This window comes from Penicillium roqueforti, assembly GCF_015533775.1.
Source record: "Penicillium roqueforti strain LCP96 04111 chromosome Unknown scaffold_03, whole genome shotgun sequence".
Classification (NCBI taxonomy): domain Eukaryota; kingdom Fungi; phylum Ascomycota; class Eurotiomycetes; order Eurotiales; family Aspergillaceae; genus Penicillium; species Penicillium roqueforti.
In genome coordinates this window covers 784,818-799,173 of record NW_024067567.1, presented here as the reverse complement: position 1 = coordinate 799,173, position 14,356 = coordinate 784,818, and the positions used below count along the sequence as shown (strand labels likewise).

The 14,356-nt window shown below is 43.6% G+C and overlaps 3 protein-coding genes across 3 annotated transcripts; all 3 read right to left on the bottom strand.

Moving 5' to 3' along the window:
* Window positions 1-6,505: 6,505 nt before the first annotated feature.
* On the bottom strand, window positions 6,506-8,778 carry bbp (putative zinc knuckle transcription factor/splicing factor MSL5/ZFM1; the record flags this gene model as incomplete). Its single annotated transcript, XM_039070235.1, has 7 exons — window positions 6,506-7,147; window positions 7,204-7,406; window positions 7,470-7,578; window positions 7,633-7,841; window positions 8,051-8,268; window positions 8,326-8,551; window positions 8,610-8,778. 7 exons carry the CDS (start codon window positions 8,776-8,778, stop codon window positions 6,506-6,508), a joined length of 1,776 nt encoding a protein of 591 aa, XP_038931478.1.
* A 1,586-nt stretch (window positions 8,779-10,364) lies between these two features.
* Window positions 10,365-11,217, bottom strand: LCP9604111_2725 (glutathione S-transferase family protein; the record flags this gene model as incomplete). Its single annotated transcript, XM_039070234.1, has 3 exons — window positions 10,365-10,989; window positions 11,037-11,090; window positions 11,138-11,217. 3 exons carry the CDS (start codon window positions 11,215-11,217, stop codon window positions 10,365-10,367), a joined length of 759 nt encoding a protein of 252 aa, XP_038931477.1.
* An 857-nt stretch (window positions 11,218-12,074) lies between these two features.
* Window positions 12,075-13,865, bottom strand: LCP9604111_2724 (ferric reductase family protein; the record flags this gene model as incomplete). Its single annotated transcript, XM_039070233.1, has 1 exon — window positions 12,075-13,865. The coding sequence occupies one exon, from the start codon at window positions 13,863-13,865 to the stop codon at window positions 12,075-12,077; it is 1,791 nt and encodes a 596-aa protein (XP_038931476.1).
* Between the last annotated feature and the right edge of the window lie 491 nt (window positions 13,866-14,356).

Here is a 14,356-nt window from a genome sequence, read left to right as displayed (position 1 = left end):
GTTGGGTCCCGGGAGGGACAAATCCCCGTGTGACGATCCTTGCATATGCAATTGTGGGATAAATCCGATTATTCTTTAGTGTAATACAACTGTGTTAGAGATGAATCAAGGAGTCTACGGATGAAATGTAGACACTCTGGAAAGTTCTCATGAATTGCGTGAAGAGAGAAAAGGAAACTACCTATCTGCTGGGACTAACATAGTTGTTAGGAGCGGAGAGAAGTCACATGACTTCGAACACCCCCCACAACTAACAAATAGTCGAGTTTCCAGCGTAGTTTGAATACTATCTCTCCATGAAAAAACAAAACCAGATACCTGCTTATATACATATATGAACTTAACCCATATTATAGACCGAGAGGCCGATCTGTGAAATCCATCGCTTAAACATGACTCTTCCAAGTGGCTTTGTAAGTCCATCCGCTACCATCTCAGCAGTAGGAATCTTGATAAATTTCACTGAGCCATTCGCGACTTCCTCTCGAAGTCTATAAAACCAGATTGCGATATACTTTATATTCACATGAAATTTAGGATTTAAGGTAAGCGCAATTGCCCCATTATTATCAGCGTAGATAGGAATTAGCTTCACTAAGAAGCCTTCGATACCGATCTCAGAAAGCAGTTAGGATAACCAGATCGCTTCCTATACCGCTAGTACTTCTGTAATATACTCGCTCTCTATGGTAGACAGTGCTATATAAGGCTATTTCTTTGATATCCATAAAATAAGGCCACCCCCCATTTTAAAAACAAAACCGGAGGTTAACAGACCTTTTTCACTATACAGACCTGCCTAGTCTATATCATAATAACCAGAGAGTAAAGCTTCTCCTTCTATAGAATAGGAGAGGACTAGATTCTTCATACCAGTAAGATACCTAAATACCCTCTTTAATACTTAGAAGTAGGCTTCACTAGGGTTCTTCACATACCGCGCGAGTTTAATAACCATAAAAGAGATATCGGGCCTCATCGAAACTATAAGCTATATTAAAGTTCTAACCTTTATCTGAAATTCCTTAATCTATAACTTGGTTACAGTACCCTTATAGGGAATTAAGGCTGTTTTTTCGTCTATAGGTATAGCCACTAGCTTACAGCTTTTAAGTCTAAAGTATATAAGGATCTTCTCTATATAGTCAAATTGTAATAGGAGAATTTTTCCTTTATTATAAAAAACGTTTATTATAAGATATTATTCGAGACGTCCTTTATCAGAAATATTAAAGTACTTCGAGATTACAATCTTGAATTCTTAAATATCGCTCTCAGAGGCGCATAAGACTAGGAGGTTATCGATATAGATCATAATAAAGATAGGAGGCTTCCTATATTCCTTCTTAAAAAAGATAGAGTGATCGGATTGTATCCTACTAAATCCTATAGTAATCAGTATATCGTATAGCAGTCGATACCACTTATAAGGACTCTATTTTAAGCTGTAAATAGTTTTTATTAGGAGACTAATCTAGTTAGGAAATTCTTCTCTTTACCCTTTAGGAAGTTCAATTTCAATAGGTTCTTTTAACTTAATATATAAAAATGCTATTATAATATTAATATAGTATAACAGCCAACCTATAGTAGCTGCAATAGCTATAAAGATTTTAAATAATATTAGCTTTATAACAACTATATAAACTTTAAAGAAATCAAGATCCTTAATTTATCGAAAGCCTCAAGTAACGAGTCTTACTTTATAGGTACTATCATACTTAATTTTAAATACCTAGCGTAAGGTAAAGGGTTTATAACCCTTCCTTCCTTATCCTTAAGGGATTATCCTCTATATTCTATTAATCATTTACTGAGAAAGTTCTTTATAAGTAGTAGTAAGCCACTTCTCCTTCTTAATATAGGATATAGCTTCCTTCCAATCTTTTAGCTCAAAACTAATATTAGTAGGTTTTAGCTTAAAAGGTATATATTAAGGTTCTTTTAAGATTACTATAGAGTAAAGATTAAGTAGAATCTCTAAAGACTTAGTAAGTAGATATAAAACATTTGTATTAAAGAAGGAACGAGTTTAAAGGCTTTCGAGGTAAGCTTAAGTCAGTTTATACTACCTAGAGGAACGATAAGGTTCCCTAACTGGTTCTTAAGTTCTTAATAACGAGATATAAGTCAGGTCAGAGGCTCGGTCATCTAGGATCAACTTAAAATAAGAGTAACCATAGTATAAATCCTAAGATAAATCCTAGGAGAAATTTTATTCAACCTCTTCCTAGATAGGTAGCTATAGCTCTACTTTAATATAGGCACTTAGCTTATCCCGTTATTCTTCTATAAACCTTCTAAAGCTACCTACTATATTAATATCGTCGTTATTCGCTAGGTTAAAGGATTCTAGGTCCAGAAGTTATTCTTTAAGAATTACAGGGTTCGAGGGTTTGAGGGAAGGACTTATTAGGCCAAAAAGGCTCTTATTAAGATCGTCCTTAACTAAGGGAGGTAGAGGAATGCTAAAACATAGAGGTACCGAGGGTAGATAACTTAGGACTCATGGTATATTATTTATAACTAAGGAAAAGTCGAATTACTCCGTAGGTACTCTATAATAATCATATTAATTTAAAAAATTAACTAGAATATAGTGATTAGAAGGGGAAACCTCCTACTATAGCAAATTTATACCTTTAATATTTAAGTTATACTTCGGGTTAGGAAGTACCTTTAATATTAGTACTTTATTAAAAATAACGTTTCGAGAACGTTTAATTTTCTTTATCTATATATTATATAGGACGTAGTTATCGCCTTTATTATAAGTAATCAGTCTAGCTTCCTCTATATAAGGGTCTAACTTCATTTATCTTTTTTCTTTAGAGATTAGGAACCAGTATTAGTATCCTAGAGCCCAAAGATTTAATAAGTTAGGTTTTTTACTATACAGCGCTTTGTATAGCAATATCCCGATTTTTAAGATATAGAGACAGTTCATTATATAGTTAATACCTCCTAGGAGATAACCCTAGAGGTACTTCGGGAGCTAATACTCTATTATAATAGCTACTAAAGGCTCAATAAGGTAATAATTTTTAATCTCCGCAATACCATTTAGCTGCTTTATATAAGGAGGAATAGGATCCTATATCACTCCTTTAGATTTTAGGTAAGTCACAAGAGGTTTATACTCTATAGCATTATCCCTATAAACTTTTTTAACTATATACCCGAACTAAGTCTTAAGGTAGGTCTTAAGCTAGATATATTATTCGGTAACCTATAATCTAGACTTAAGTAAGAACAGCTAGGTAAAACGTATAGCGTCATCTATAAAGGTAATAAAATATCTCTCACCTCTATATAAAGCAATTGAGATAGGACCCCAGATATCTAGATAGATAAATTCTCTAGGGTTCGAGCGGATAGATCTAACTTTCCTAAAAGGGAGTATATATCCTTTTCCTTTAATATAAGGTATATAGGGATAAGTAACTCCAGCACCTTTTTTTAACTTAATACCTTTGGCATACATTTCTATTTTCCGAACTTAATCCTCGCCTATATAATAGGCGCAGCGATAAGTAAGGTTAATAGAAATTAATATAGGAGAATCTTTCTTAACTATAAAAACTAAGTTCAGAGACCCAGTAATAAGGTTACAGTCAAGTATAAAATCTACTTTATCTATACTACAACAATTCAGCTAGTAATATTCTCCTTTACAGAGTATATAGCTAACAATTAACTTAGGAGAACCATAAGTATCTTAGTACTTAAATATCATAATACCGTTCTTTACCTAGGTACTAATATCTACTTTATTAAGAGTAGATATAGAAATAAGGCTAGACTTAAGTTCCAGTATAAGCCAAACTTTTTAAAGAGTAAGAGAGGCCAGATAATCAGTTATATTATAATTAAGAAGTTAGAGAATAACGTCTCCATATCCTTCTATATAAAAGACTTTACCAGTTACCGTTAAGATAGGAAGTATATATTATCTAAAATTAATAAAGACTAACTAATAAGGGGTTATATAAGTACTTATACCTAAGTCAATTATCTAGCGAGAAACGTTATTATTATCGCTTACAGCCTATCCTTCCTTAGAAACAGAATAGGAACTATAAGTAGTATTTACTTAGAATAGCGCATTAGTAAACAGGTTATTATATCTATTAAGGGGGTTACTAGAAGGGGGTCCTTACTATAGACTAGGTAGGGCTATATACAGAGTATAAACCACATTCGCTCCTAGTTAAGGCTATTACTAGTATTACTAAACAGGGATAACCTATCCTTAAGTATCCACTTAGCTAATAATCTAATTAGGTTATAGAACAGGGACTTACTAGATTAGTTATTAGGTAAACTACTAAGATTAGGTATAATGAATTGTATTCGCTACTCCTCGCTTATTCCTTAAAGGGCAGTTTCTTAAGTAGTGATTTCTAAGAGTATTATAGATAGTATATAAAATAATATCCTCCTCTTTTTTATACTATTACTTCTTCTTCAGCTTTTTATTAGAAGAATTATTATTAGAATCGTTATTATTATTTAAAGATCCCTTTTTATTATCGTTCTATCCCTTCTTATTATCCTTCTTCTTATTATCAGAATTAGAGTAGGATAAACTGTCCTTTTAAGTAGACATTATATTTATAGAAGGATTATAGCTCGAGTGGCCTCTACTAGCGATTTTTATAGATCCTTCTATAAGGACAAACTTATAATAGATATCTATTATAAAATAGTGATTACTAAGATCAGGTTTCAAGGATTAAATGAATACCTAATAGCGAGGATTACTCTAAATAGCACAGATAAAAAAATTGAGGGTTATCGTAGGATCTAAAGAGGATCCCTTTTAATAAATCTCGAAGAGTACTTCCTTAAACTAGCAAACAAATTCCTAGGGATTGTTTCCCTTATACTAAAGATTACAGAGGGTTTCGAAGCGTTTAAAGTTAGTCTACTATAATAGTATACTGTATTCTCTCATAAGGATCTAAATAATTTCTCATATAACATCGGTCTACTTAACGTAAGAAGCTAGGATCAGATTAAGGGTACTGAAAATAAGATTATAGGCTCGAGTATTACACTAATCCCATTTATTAAGTTCCTTTCAATAGGTATCGCGTAGCTTTTTGTTTTCGTTTTATCGTTCCTTAACCATTTCCTTCACAATAAGCGGAGTGACCAGTTCTATCTTACCGCTAACTTTAACAAGAGCTAGCTAACGAACGGCATTTTCACTGCAGTCGAGATAGTTAGGACAGGAAGGCTTTATATTATCTTCTAAGATAATTTTAATATATACCTTATTATTTTCCTTCAAGGCCATATACAGGCGGTACTACCATATAGCGAAGTTACTTTCTCCCTTAAGTTTAGGGACAGTCCGATTAATATCGGATTCATTGCGATACTCAAAGTTATATTCAAAAATCGAAGATATATCGAGGGAAACTAGCGTCTCACTATCGACAGCCTGATCGTTAAGAGAAAAAAATGGTTCACAATCGAGAGTCGAATCTCCAAGAGATGGCTGTAAAGCTTCAGAGAGAGGCAACCCTCCGACAATAGGGTCAAGAGATAGAGAGCCCTCGGGGGTCGTTAATTCGGCGTTCCCCGAAATTTTGGGCTAGAGGATAGCAATCTACTACTCGAGGCAGTAGATCAACTTGGATTTTTAAGAACGGTCAGGAATGTGACGGTCGACAAATCAGAGTATCGAACGGCCAGCAAGGTTGACGGTCAACCAATTAGAGTGATAGAAGTGCACTGTTGTAGAGTGCAACAACCGTGGTCGGGATGTTAGTCTCGGCCGGTTGGGATTCCGATTCGCGAAAAAGGAATTCCAGTGTGGGGTGGTGCGACGCTAGCACCAATGGGAGGATAAAAGAGATTGAAGCTTGCAGTGATGCAGTGGCTTCAAGAACGAGGGCTTATAACCTATTAGAGATGAATCAAGGAGTCTACGGATGAAATGTAGACACTCTGGAAAGTTCTCATGAATTGCGTGAAGAGAGAAAAGGAAACTACCTATCTGCTGGGACTAACATAGTTGTTGGGAGCGGAGAGAAGTCACATGACTTCGAACAAACTGGTATGAATTTATAAAGTGCCAGTGACTTGTATTGTACGGAAAGACATATCATATAGGAGGACATGAAGCAGGACATAATTGAAGGGAGCTTGATTTTGCGGAGAAATGTTGGGGCTGACCTATAAGTGGGGCCTGAGGCATCTACTTCGAGTTAGGATCTGCCTAGCTGGTCAAACCGCTACTTTCATTTACGAGTGTACAGGACAAATACGATAATCCAACATTGAATTCAAGGCGAACTAGAAAGAATTAGTCGGTTACTCAAAATTGTATAGAAAAGGACAAGTATGGCGTTTTTGGAACAATCGTTAGCGAGCCGTGGGCTTCTGAAATAAATCCTCGTTGGATTGTCTTTCAAAGCCTCCATAGCCAATTTCTTCGCGCATGAACAAACTATTTGAAACGAGATCTTTTTTCTTCGCTGGGAAGGCGAGGTCATCACTGTGGGGGTGGGGGTGGGGGAGGCAGGTCGCTTGGAGGTGGTGGAGGCGGAGCATCGCCAGGCGGGGGCGGAGGAGGAGGACTGCCAGCACCTCCGGGGTACATTGGAGCCATACCAGGAGGGGGAGGAGGTGCGCCCATACCAGGGGGGGCAGCACCAGGAGCTCCCATGCCAGGAGGATAAGCCGCATATCCGTATCCACCATAACCACCACCATAGGCAGGCTGCTGTCCGCCAGGAGGGGCCGGTTGCTGCCAAGGAGCAGCACCCGGAGCAACACCAGGAGCAGCATAACCACCTTGAGATCCGTAAGCGTAGTCGCGGGTTTGGGGTGGACCTTGGGGTTGGGCCTGCGCAGCCCAAGGGGCAGGACCACCCTGGTTGCGAGATCCATAGTCGTCACGAGGTCCGTGATTGTCGCGGGATCCATAGTTATCGCGGGATCCGTAGTCGTCACGAGGGCGAGGGTCTCGGCGCTGTTGCCATGGAGCCACATCGCTTTGGGGCGGCGGTCCACGCTGCTGCCAGGGCTTCACATCACGGTCGTCGGGACGGCCATTGCCACCGTCGGGACCGGCTTCAATGCGACGGGGCTCGTATTCGCCAGGAGCACCACCAGACAATTCATTCATCAGTTGCTAAGGGGTTGTTAGTACCATGCCCGAGAAAGCAGTCATGAGCAAAGAGAACTTACCTCCATCTCGCGATCCACGGCATCACCAGTGCCAACAGCACGATCGCCACGTGGGCCGCCGGCGTTACGCCAGTCACTGCCTCTCTGGCGGTCGGGACAATCACGAGCCATATGGCCAGCATTGCCACAGACACGACAGATGATATTCGCAGTGAAGTTACGCTGCTCGGGGCAGTCATACTTACGGTGTCCAATTTGACCACCTGATAAGAACCACGGTTAGAATTAATCGCGCAACAAAGGACGTTTGAAAGGTGTTCACTTACAGTTCTGGCAAGCCTGGTTCTCGTCGTCACGAAGGGTACCGTTAAGAGCAGCCAGCTCACGAAGTTGGTTGCGCTTGAGCTCGTTCTGGCCTTCAGGGATGGATGCGGCCTAGCAACTGTTAATACCGGGTTTTGATCAACAAAATGAGACATGGGAACTTACTGTTTCAATGACATTGTGGACAAGCTTCTTGGCCTTGTTAACCTTTTCTTCGGTGTCCGCCATAATCAGACAGTGCAGGTCTTCTTCCTGGTTGCTACCGTGAGCGGCGTCAGACCGACCCTTTCCTTCTTTGACGGAGCCTTTGCCTCGAATGGCAATCTTGGCACCGGACTCGGTCTCCATCTTTTTCAAGGTGTTTCCACGAGGTCCTATGAGTAAGCCAACTGTAAAAATAGCAAGAGCTAGGTGTTAGTGATCCTGTAATTTTTTTAAATATGTGCAGCATCAAGCACCACGGTTTAGCAAGAAACAAGCTGAGGACATCCAAAGTGGTATGCCTTGTCAGCTCGAGTCGAGTAGGGACTCGTGATAGACGCAATGGAAGAATGGTTAGGAGTTAGAGGGTTAGTTATCATACTGAAGTTAATCTCTGGATAGTCATTCACGGGGACGTAGACCTTCTCCTGGGTCTTGGTGGGGCGTCTGTAGTCAGAAGGCGGGTTGTAGTTAGGGATGGTCTTGATGGCCTTCTCGACCAGTTTATGACGTTCGTCCTCAAGACGCTTGCGATAACGGTACTCGCGAGTGTTCACACGTCTTCCGAAGTTGTCGTACTGGGGAGGTGGCGAGGGAGATCTGCGATCAAAGTCAGTATACAAATAAACGGAGTTTACAAAGGATGAAAGCACGTACCTGTCACCATCGGCGGGGACCACGTCGTTGATTCGAAGCTTCTGGCTGATTTCCTCAATACGAAGGTGAAGCGTATAAGCTTCAAGCTGCTCGCTGGTGAAGTTCGCCATGATCATAGTTGGCAGGCCCATAAGACCGGCAGCCTTATTCTCTTGTTGGTCACCCCAGCGGTTGCGCTTCTTGCGCCTCTTGCCATCGCCATCGGTGTTCAAGGGAGCTGGATCGGCTTTGAAGCAAGGTCAGTCTTGATTTTGTTTTCACCTTTGAGTTTAGAAGAAACGTACCTCGAACAGGGCTACGCCCACGCTTTGGACCATCGGGACCCATAGACGAAGAGGGGATAGAAGAAGGGGTCACAGTGCGACTTTCCTCCTCTCCATCCTCGCCGCCCATGCGTCGCCGGCCAAGCGGGATGTTGTTGGAGCCAGTTATTCCCTGGTTGCGCCAAGCCATGACTGCTGCTTTGGATAGAAAAATGTGAGTAGTAAGTGATATAGGTGGAAGAGATGAAAGAAGCTGCGGTGTTCAAGAGGCGAGCATGAACACGTGATTTCAGCAAAATCTTATTTCGTAGGCGGTGGCGAGGCCATACTCGGATTTGGGTATCCCCGGACCCGATATTATGATGTTCTCCGCTTCGTCTTCATAGATGTACAGTCACGGTCTGTACAATTTCCGGATTTTTACTTCATTCTTCTCTTATTTCCTTTCAAAGGCTCCATTGGTCCAACTTTTAGTTAGGCCTATTCAAAGGGTAGACCTTAGCCTGATTTAACTAGGAGGCAGAGTTAGTAGAGCCGGTAACTATTGGGAAGGTTCGGATGGAGATTATGAAAACCAACGCTTTTTGATCCAGAGCAAGATGATCTTTAAAAGGGAAATGAGGTTTGGGGGGAGAATAAAAGTAGCATGCTGGGATGAGAGTTCGATGAAATATAGGCTGAGGATTCCACTCCTCGGCATTAGCCCAGTACCTATGCAGGTAGATGGCTTTAGCCTCTCCGGTTTTCAATCCAAATCTCCCAATTGCTTCTTCTTTTTCCATTGCTTCAGGTCAAATGTTACCGTAGCTCATCCTGTTGTCCATTCCACATGAAAGAAGCCCCTTCAATGGTATTGTGGATGCTATTGTCATTCAAAAGCTCAACCAAGCAAGGTGTTGGCTGGTACATAGGCCGCGAGTCAATGAAGTCGCGTCTGCAACAGCATCTCATATGCCATGCCATGGACTGAATGGAGTGGCTTTCCATCAAGAAGGGCAGGGCAGGGCCTCAAAGCTTGATCACAGAACCTATCACTCTAGCATGACGCATGACGGAGGGTCGATTTGATGATTTCAAGACTGACCCGTTAATGTCCCGTAGAAGAAAAAAACATTCTTTTTGGAAGGGATATCTGGACCAGTCATCCTTAGCAGAATTGTCGGATACTGTCTGGTTCTGCCTTAACGTGTCTGCCGAGCCATTGCATTCAAGGAATTTGCGGAGCATCCGGGGGTGTATCGCTCATTGTGTGTGTATGCAGATGCTGACCTCAACAGGCCAGGACTCGGGAGAGCGAGTCAAGGAACGCGGATAACAACACTGTGTATTCCGCTCGTGGTGTAGTGATATGGAGAGGGAAAGAGCTACCCGTAGGTATCTCCTCTCAGTGCCATCCGACTCCAAGGTTCCTTCCCAGGTTGGAAGTCTAGAGAGATTACGTCAGCAGTAGATTTTGAGGACCCTGCGATCTGGACTCTACACGACGATGAGGCCTTTCGGATCTATGCTTGTAGGTTTGCGATTTTTTCGATACTCAGTGGGCATGCACAGTCTTACTCGGTTATAAAAAAAAAACTGCGAGGGGCGAGCACTGAAATGGAAAGGGAAAGCCCTGGGATATGGCCTACAATCTGGGGTATACGTGCCCATGTAAAGTGTTCCATAACACTCATACACAATCAGAAAAAAAATTTAGTTTATGATCTCTTGATTGGAATTTCGGTTTGAAATCATCTGCGCAGCTATCCAAGTCATCAATCTCCCAGCAGTTCTTCTTTAAACTTTGCCTTTAGCCTGGGCCTGCATCCCCTGTTGAATCCAAGACCTGGCTTCAGCAGCCGTTTTATCCACAGCTGCCTTATTCTGAATTAGATCTTTAATGGTATGAGGAGAAGGGACATGACGACCACTCTCAGTACCTGGATGCGAAGCCATAAGCTTCTCCCAAGCCTTAACATTCGGGAATTCGTCAATATCGATATCAGCCCATCCCGCAGCAGCTATCCATCCCCAGTGTGAGATATCGGCAATAGAGACATGGTCACCGACAAGCCAACCAGACTGACACGTAGCAAGATGTTTGTCTAAAACACCATACAATCGGCGACATTCGTTGACATAACGGTTCACGCCGTACTCAATGCGCTCAGGCGCATACCGTGTGAAGTGGTTGGCTTGGCCTTGCATAGGTCCTAGGCCCGCATTCTGGAAGAACAGCCAGTTCTTCATAGCGTAGTATTCCCGCGTGCCCCTGGGGAATGAGATCTTGTTGTCGTGATCGTACTGCTCTGCCAGATATTCTAGAATGCTACCAGACTCAAATAGCCGGATCTCCTTTCCATCGCTAAAGAGGTCTGTCAAGGCAGGGATGCGGCCATTGGGGTTGATTTTGAGAAACCAGCTTTACGGTAGTTAGCTTTGTTTGTGTGGGTATTTGTAAAGACATACTCTTCCTTTTGAACGTTCCTCGATATGTCAATCTTCTCGACCCTATATTGCAGGCTACACTCTTAGTACCAAGCGTCAGAAGGTCGAGGAAACTACTGTACCCAAGCATCTCTAGCGCTATGGATATTTTGATTCCATTGGGGGTCTGGGTTGTGTAGAGGGTAATAGTTGGTTCTGGCATATTGACAAAGCAAGAAATGGAACTGAAGATTAAACAGATGATTGAGAAAGACGAATTCTTAATAGATGGTTTAAGTATGTATACGATGAGGTCACATTAGCTTTCCCCGGGCTAACCCCCCGGGGCCCACTTGTCGGATTTATAAGCTCGTGGAACTCACGGACTCCGGGAATGTTCTCCCATGTGAAGAATCATATCACCTAAGCAGATGCCCGGGACTTCTTGGGGAATAGTTCCGTTCTATTACCCCTAGTCGCATACATTGCGGCGAGTGCATCAAAATACATGCCCTGCACGGATTGAAGACGTGCGTATCCCTCGAGTGTGGATTGTGGCCTATGGGAATGGCGGAAAAGAAGCAGATATGGTGGATGGTTGTGCAAGATTGAAACAGACGAAAGACCTGTGTACCTAGTCATGTACTGCTTAGTGTCTAGTTAGGTCTGACTGTACTATTGTTATGGCTATGTAGTGAACGAGAGGCAGGGCTGTTCATCAGGCAGGTCGCTACAAGTTAAAGGCTTGTTTGTGGAGAACGACGAAGTCGGCGGTTATTCCCTGGACTGCTGTTTGAATCATTGGGCCTCGATGCTTAAGTTGAGAAGAATTTCTAATCAAACCGTGCATTCGCAGGAAAGATATGTACAACTCTATAAGCCCATGACGACAGGAAGATCGCTGCCAGAAGAGAACAAAACGATCAAAGTATACAAGAAAAGCCAGCTGCAAAGCAAAGCGAACAGGCAACAGGATTAGACTGTCGTATAATCCTGCATAAAAAGATGACAGGGACCATCACAACAAATACGCTCATACGCCAAAAAAAGACAGCCACATATGTCTACCAGTACGTCAGTCTACCAAGAGAAACTCTCTTCCACATAATCAACACTAGACTGAGCCTGCCTCTTTCGACAAACACGGCGAACGTCATCACTCAGACCGCCATTGCCGCAGACAAGAACGCCCATGGCACCAATTTGATTCTCGACCTCCATACCGACCAGTGTGTCAATATTCGGACGGCCAGGGAACATCTGCACGGTTGCAGAGGGGCTCTGGATCTCCTTGGTGTTGCGCGGCCGTGTAATAAAGAGCATAATGCGCAGGACTTCACGGCGGCGATCCATTGCCAAGATACTGGTCATCCAGGGCCGGATCCACTCCAAGTGTTCGGGGGACTGGATAATCCAGACGAGGGTGACGCGGCGGGCGGCGACGGTGCCATTCGCGAACCCGGCGACCAGATGACGGACGAAGGGGACGTGGTGGGTGATGCCGACTCCGCCGGCGAAGAGCATCACCGTACCGTATGAGTCCATGGTGTGAATGTTGCCATATGGACCCTCGGCGAAGGCGCGGAGGGTAATCTGTGAGGTCGGGGAGTTTGAAGCGCGCTGGAAGAGCTTGTCGGTCATTCCGGTCCGGCGGCGGACGAGGAGAGAGATGGTTTCTTTTTGGGGCGCATTGAGGATGTCTTTGCTTGTGAGTGGGAGAGACTTCTCGTCGGAATGACTGTCTGCCGTTTCACTCCAGCCAACGGAGAACGGGTGTGAGGTCCACAAGCCCACTGCTGGGATGTAGAGGTAGATGTGCTGACCCGGACGGAAGGTCCAGGGGCGGGCTAGGCGCAGGGTAATGCGCATTGCGTCGCCGTGCAAAGCCTCGATGGTTGCGGTGGTGGATTCACGACCGCAGTTGCGGTACACAATGATTAAGAAGCGGGTGGCTCGCTCGAGTGCCCAGAGGATGAGGGCAGCAAGTAGATAGGCTTGCGCTGGCAGCCCGTTGAGATGGACCCAGAGGAAACCCATGGAAACTGCCGTAATGGCAATGTGCAAATGGAGGAATGTCTCATAGAATGCATGGCGAATAGGCGAGGGCGAATGCAGCAAGAGCGCAGTGAACGCGCAAGCAGCCACCAAGCCAGTCAGCAAAAAGCTGCTACCACCCAGAGCCATTCCGACAACCTTCCAGCCTTTCGCTTGGGCTTTGGGAATAGCCCATGCAAACACATGTGCAAGACTCTCCAGCACCACGATGCGGCCGAGCCATCGGTGGAGCAGATTCCATGTACCAAAAGGCACATGGAGCATAGCAATTAGAGGGTTGCTACGGCCTGCCATCAAGATCAATGGGATCAAGTTCACCGTTGCCATCACGCCGGTACGGTTACGAATGACACCAGCAAGCGTGTCTGTTTCGGTTCCATAAGGAGTTGTCACACAGCAAAGCGTGACGTTCATGGCGATAACGCCGGTGATAAGGAACGCATGGAAGCGGCTAGGCAAAGTACCCATGTTAATAGCTGACGAGAGCTGGAGTTCAAGGTTGTGTCGGTTTCGGAACAATGCAGCATAGATTATATGCTCCTTGATCCAGGCAAAGGTATTGTGTGTTGAGACGAAGTACCGTTGCCGGTCATCGTTAAAGCTTGCCAGGCGTCGAAGGTGGCGAGAGAAGCAGAAGACGAGCTGCCAGATGTAATAAGCGGCGGCAGCACAGCCAAGGGCAAGGATTGTATAGCGTGCCAGACTATCGTTGATGGCTTCGTAGTAGACAGAGTAACCCGATCGTTTTTCGATGTATTCAATATCCGTCGCACTGGTCAGCCCAGCGAGGGACATCGCCAGCAGAAAGGAGTGCATGATGACAGAAGATGCACGTCAAGTGCTTGGGACTGAACTTGATGTGTGGTTTAGCGAGGCCGGCTCGCTAGAAAAGAGTGTATGAAAAGGGAAACGTTGATATCTGGATCGACCCCACAGAAGGCTCGGAAGATATTGTCGAGAGGTAACAGTAAACGAAATAACCTTAGGTTGCTTGGTCGAACCACAGAAGCAAGGGTCAAAGGGGTTTCCGTTGGGTGGCTGGTGTAAAGTAAAGGACCTGCCTATATCTTATGTATAGAAATCAGACGGAAAGCATGGAATAAAGCCGTTTTTCGATATGTTGTCAGTCCAATCGAGCTCGGTGGGAAGCGAAGATGTTCACAGAACAGCGGGCGATGTTTGTTAAAGGCTTGTTGTCGAAGGGCAACGACAGGAATGCTAGTGATCCAGTCACTGCTAAAAAATGGGCTAAAGATGAAGAATTGTCCACAGTGAAAGAATGAGGATTGTCTCAATAACAAAGACAA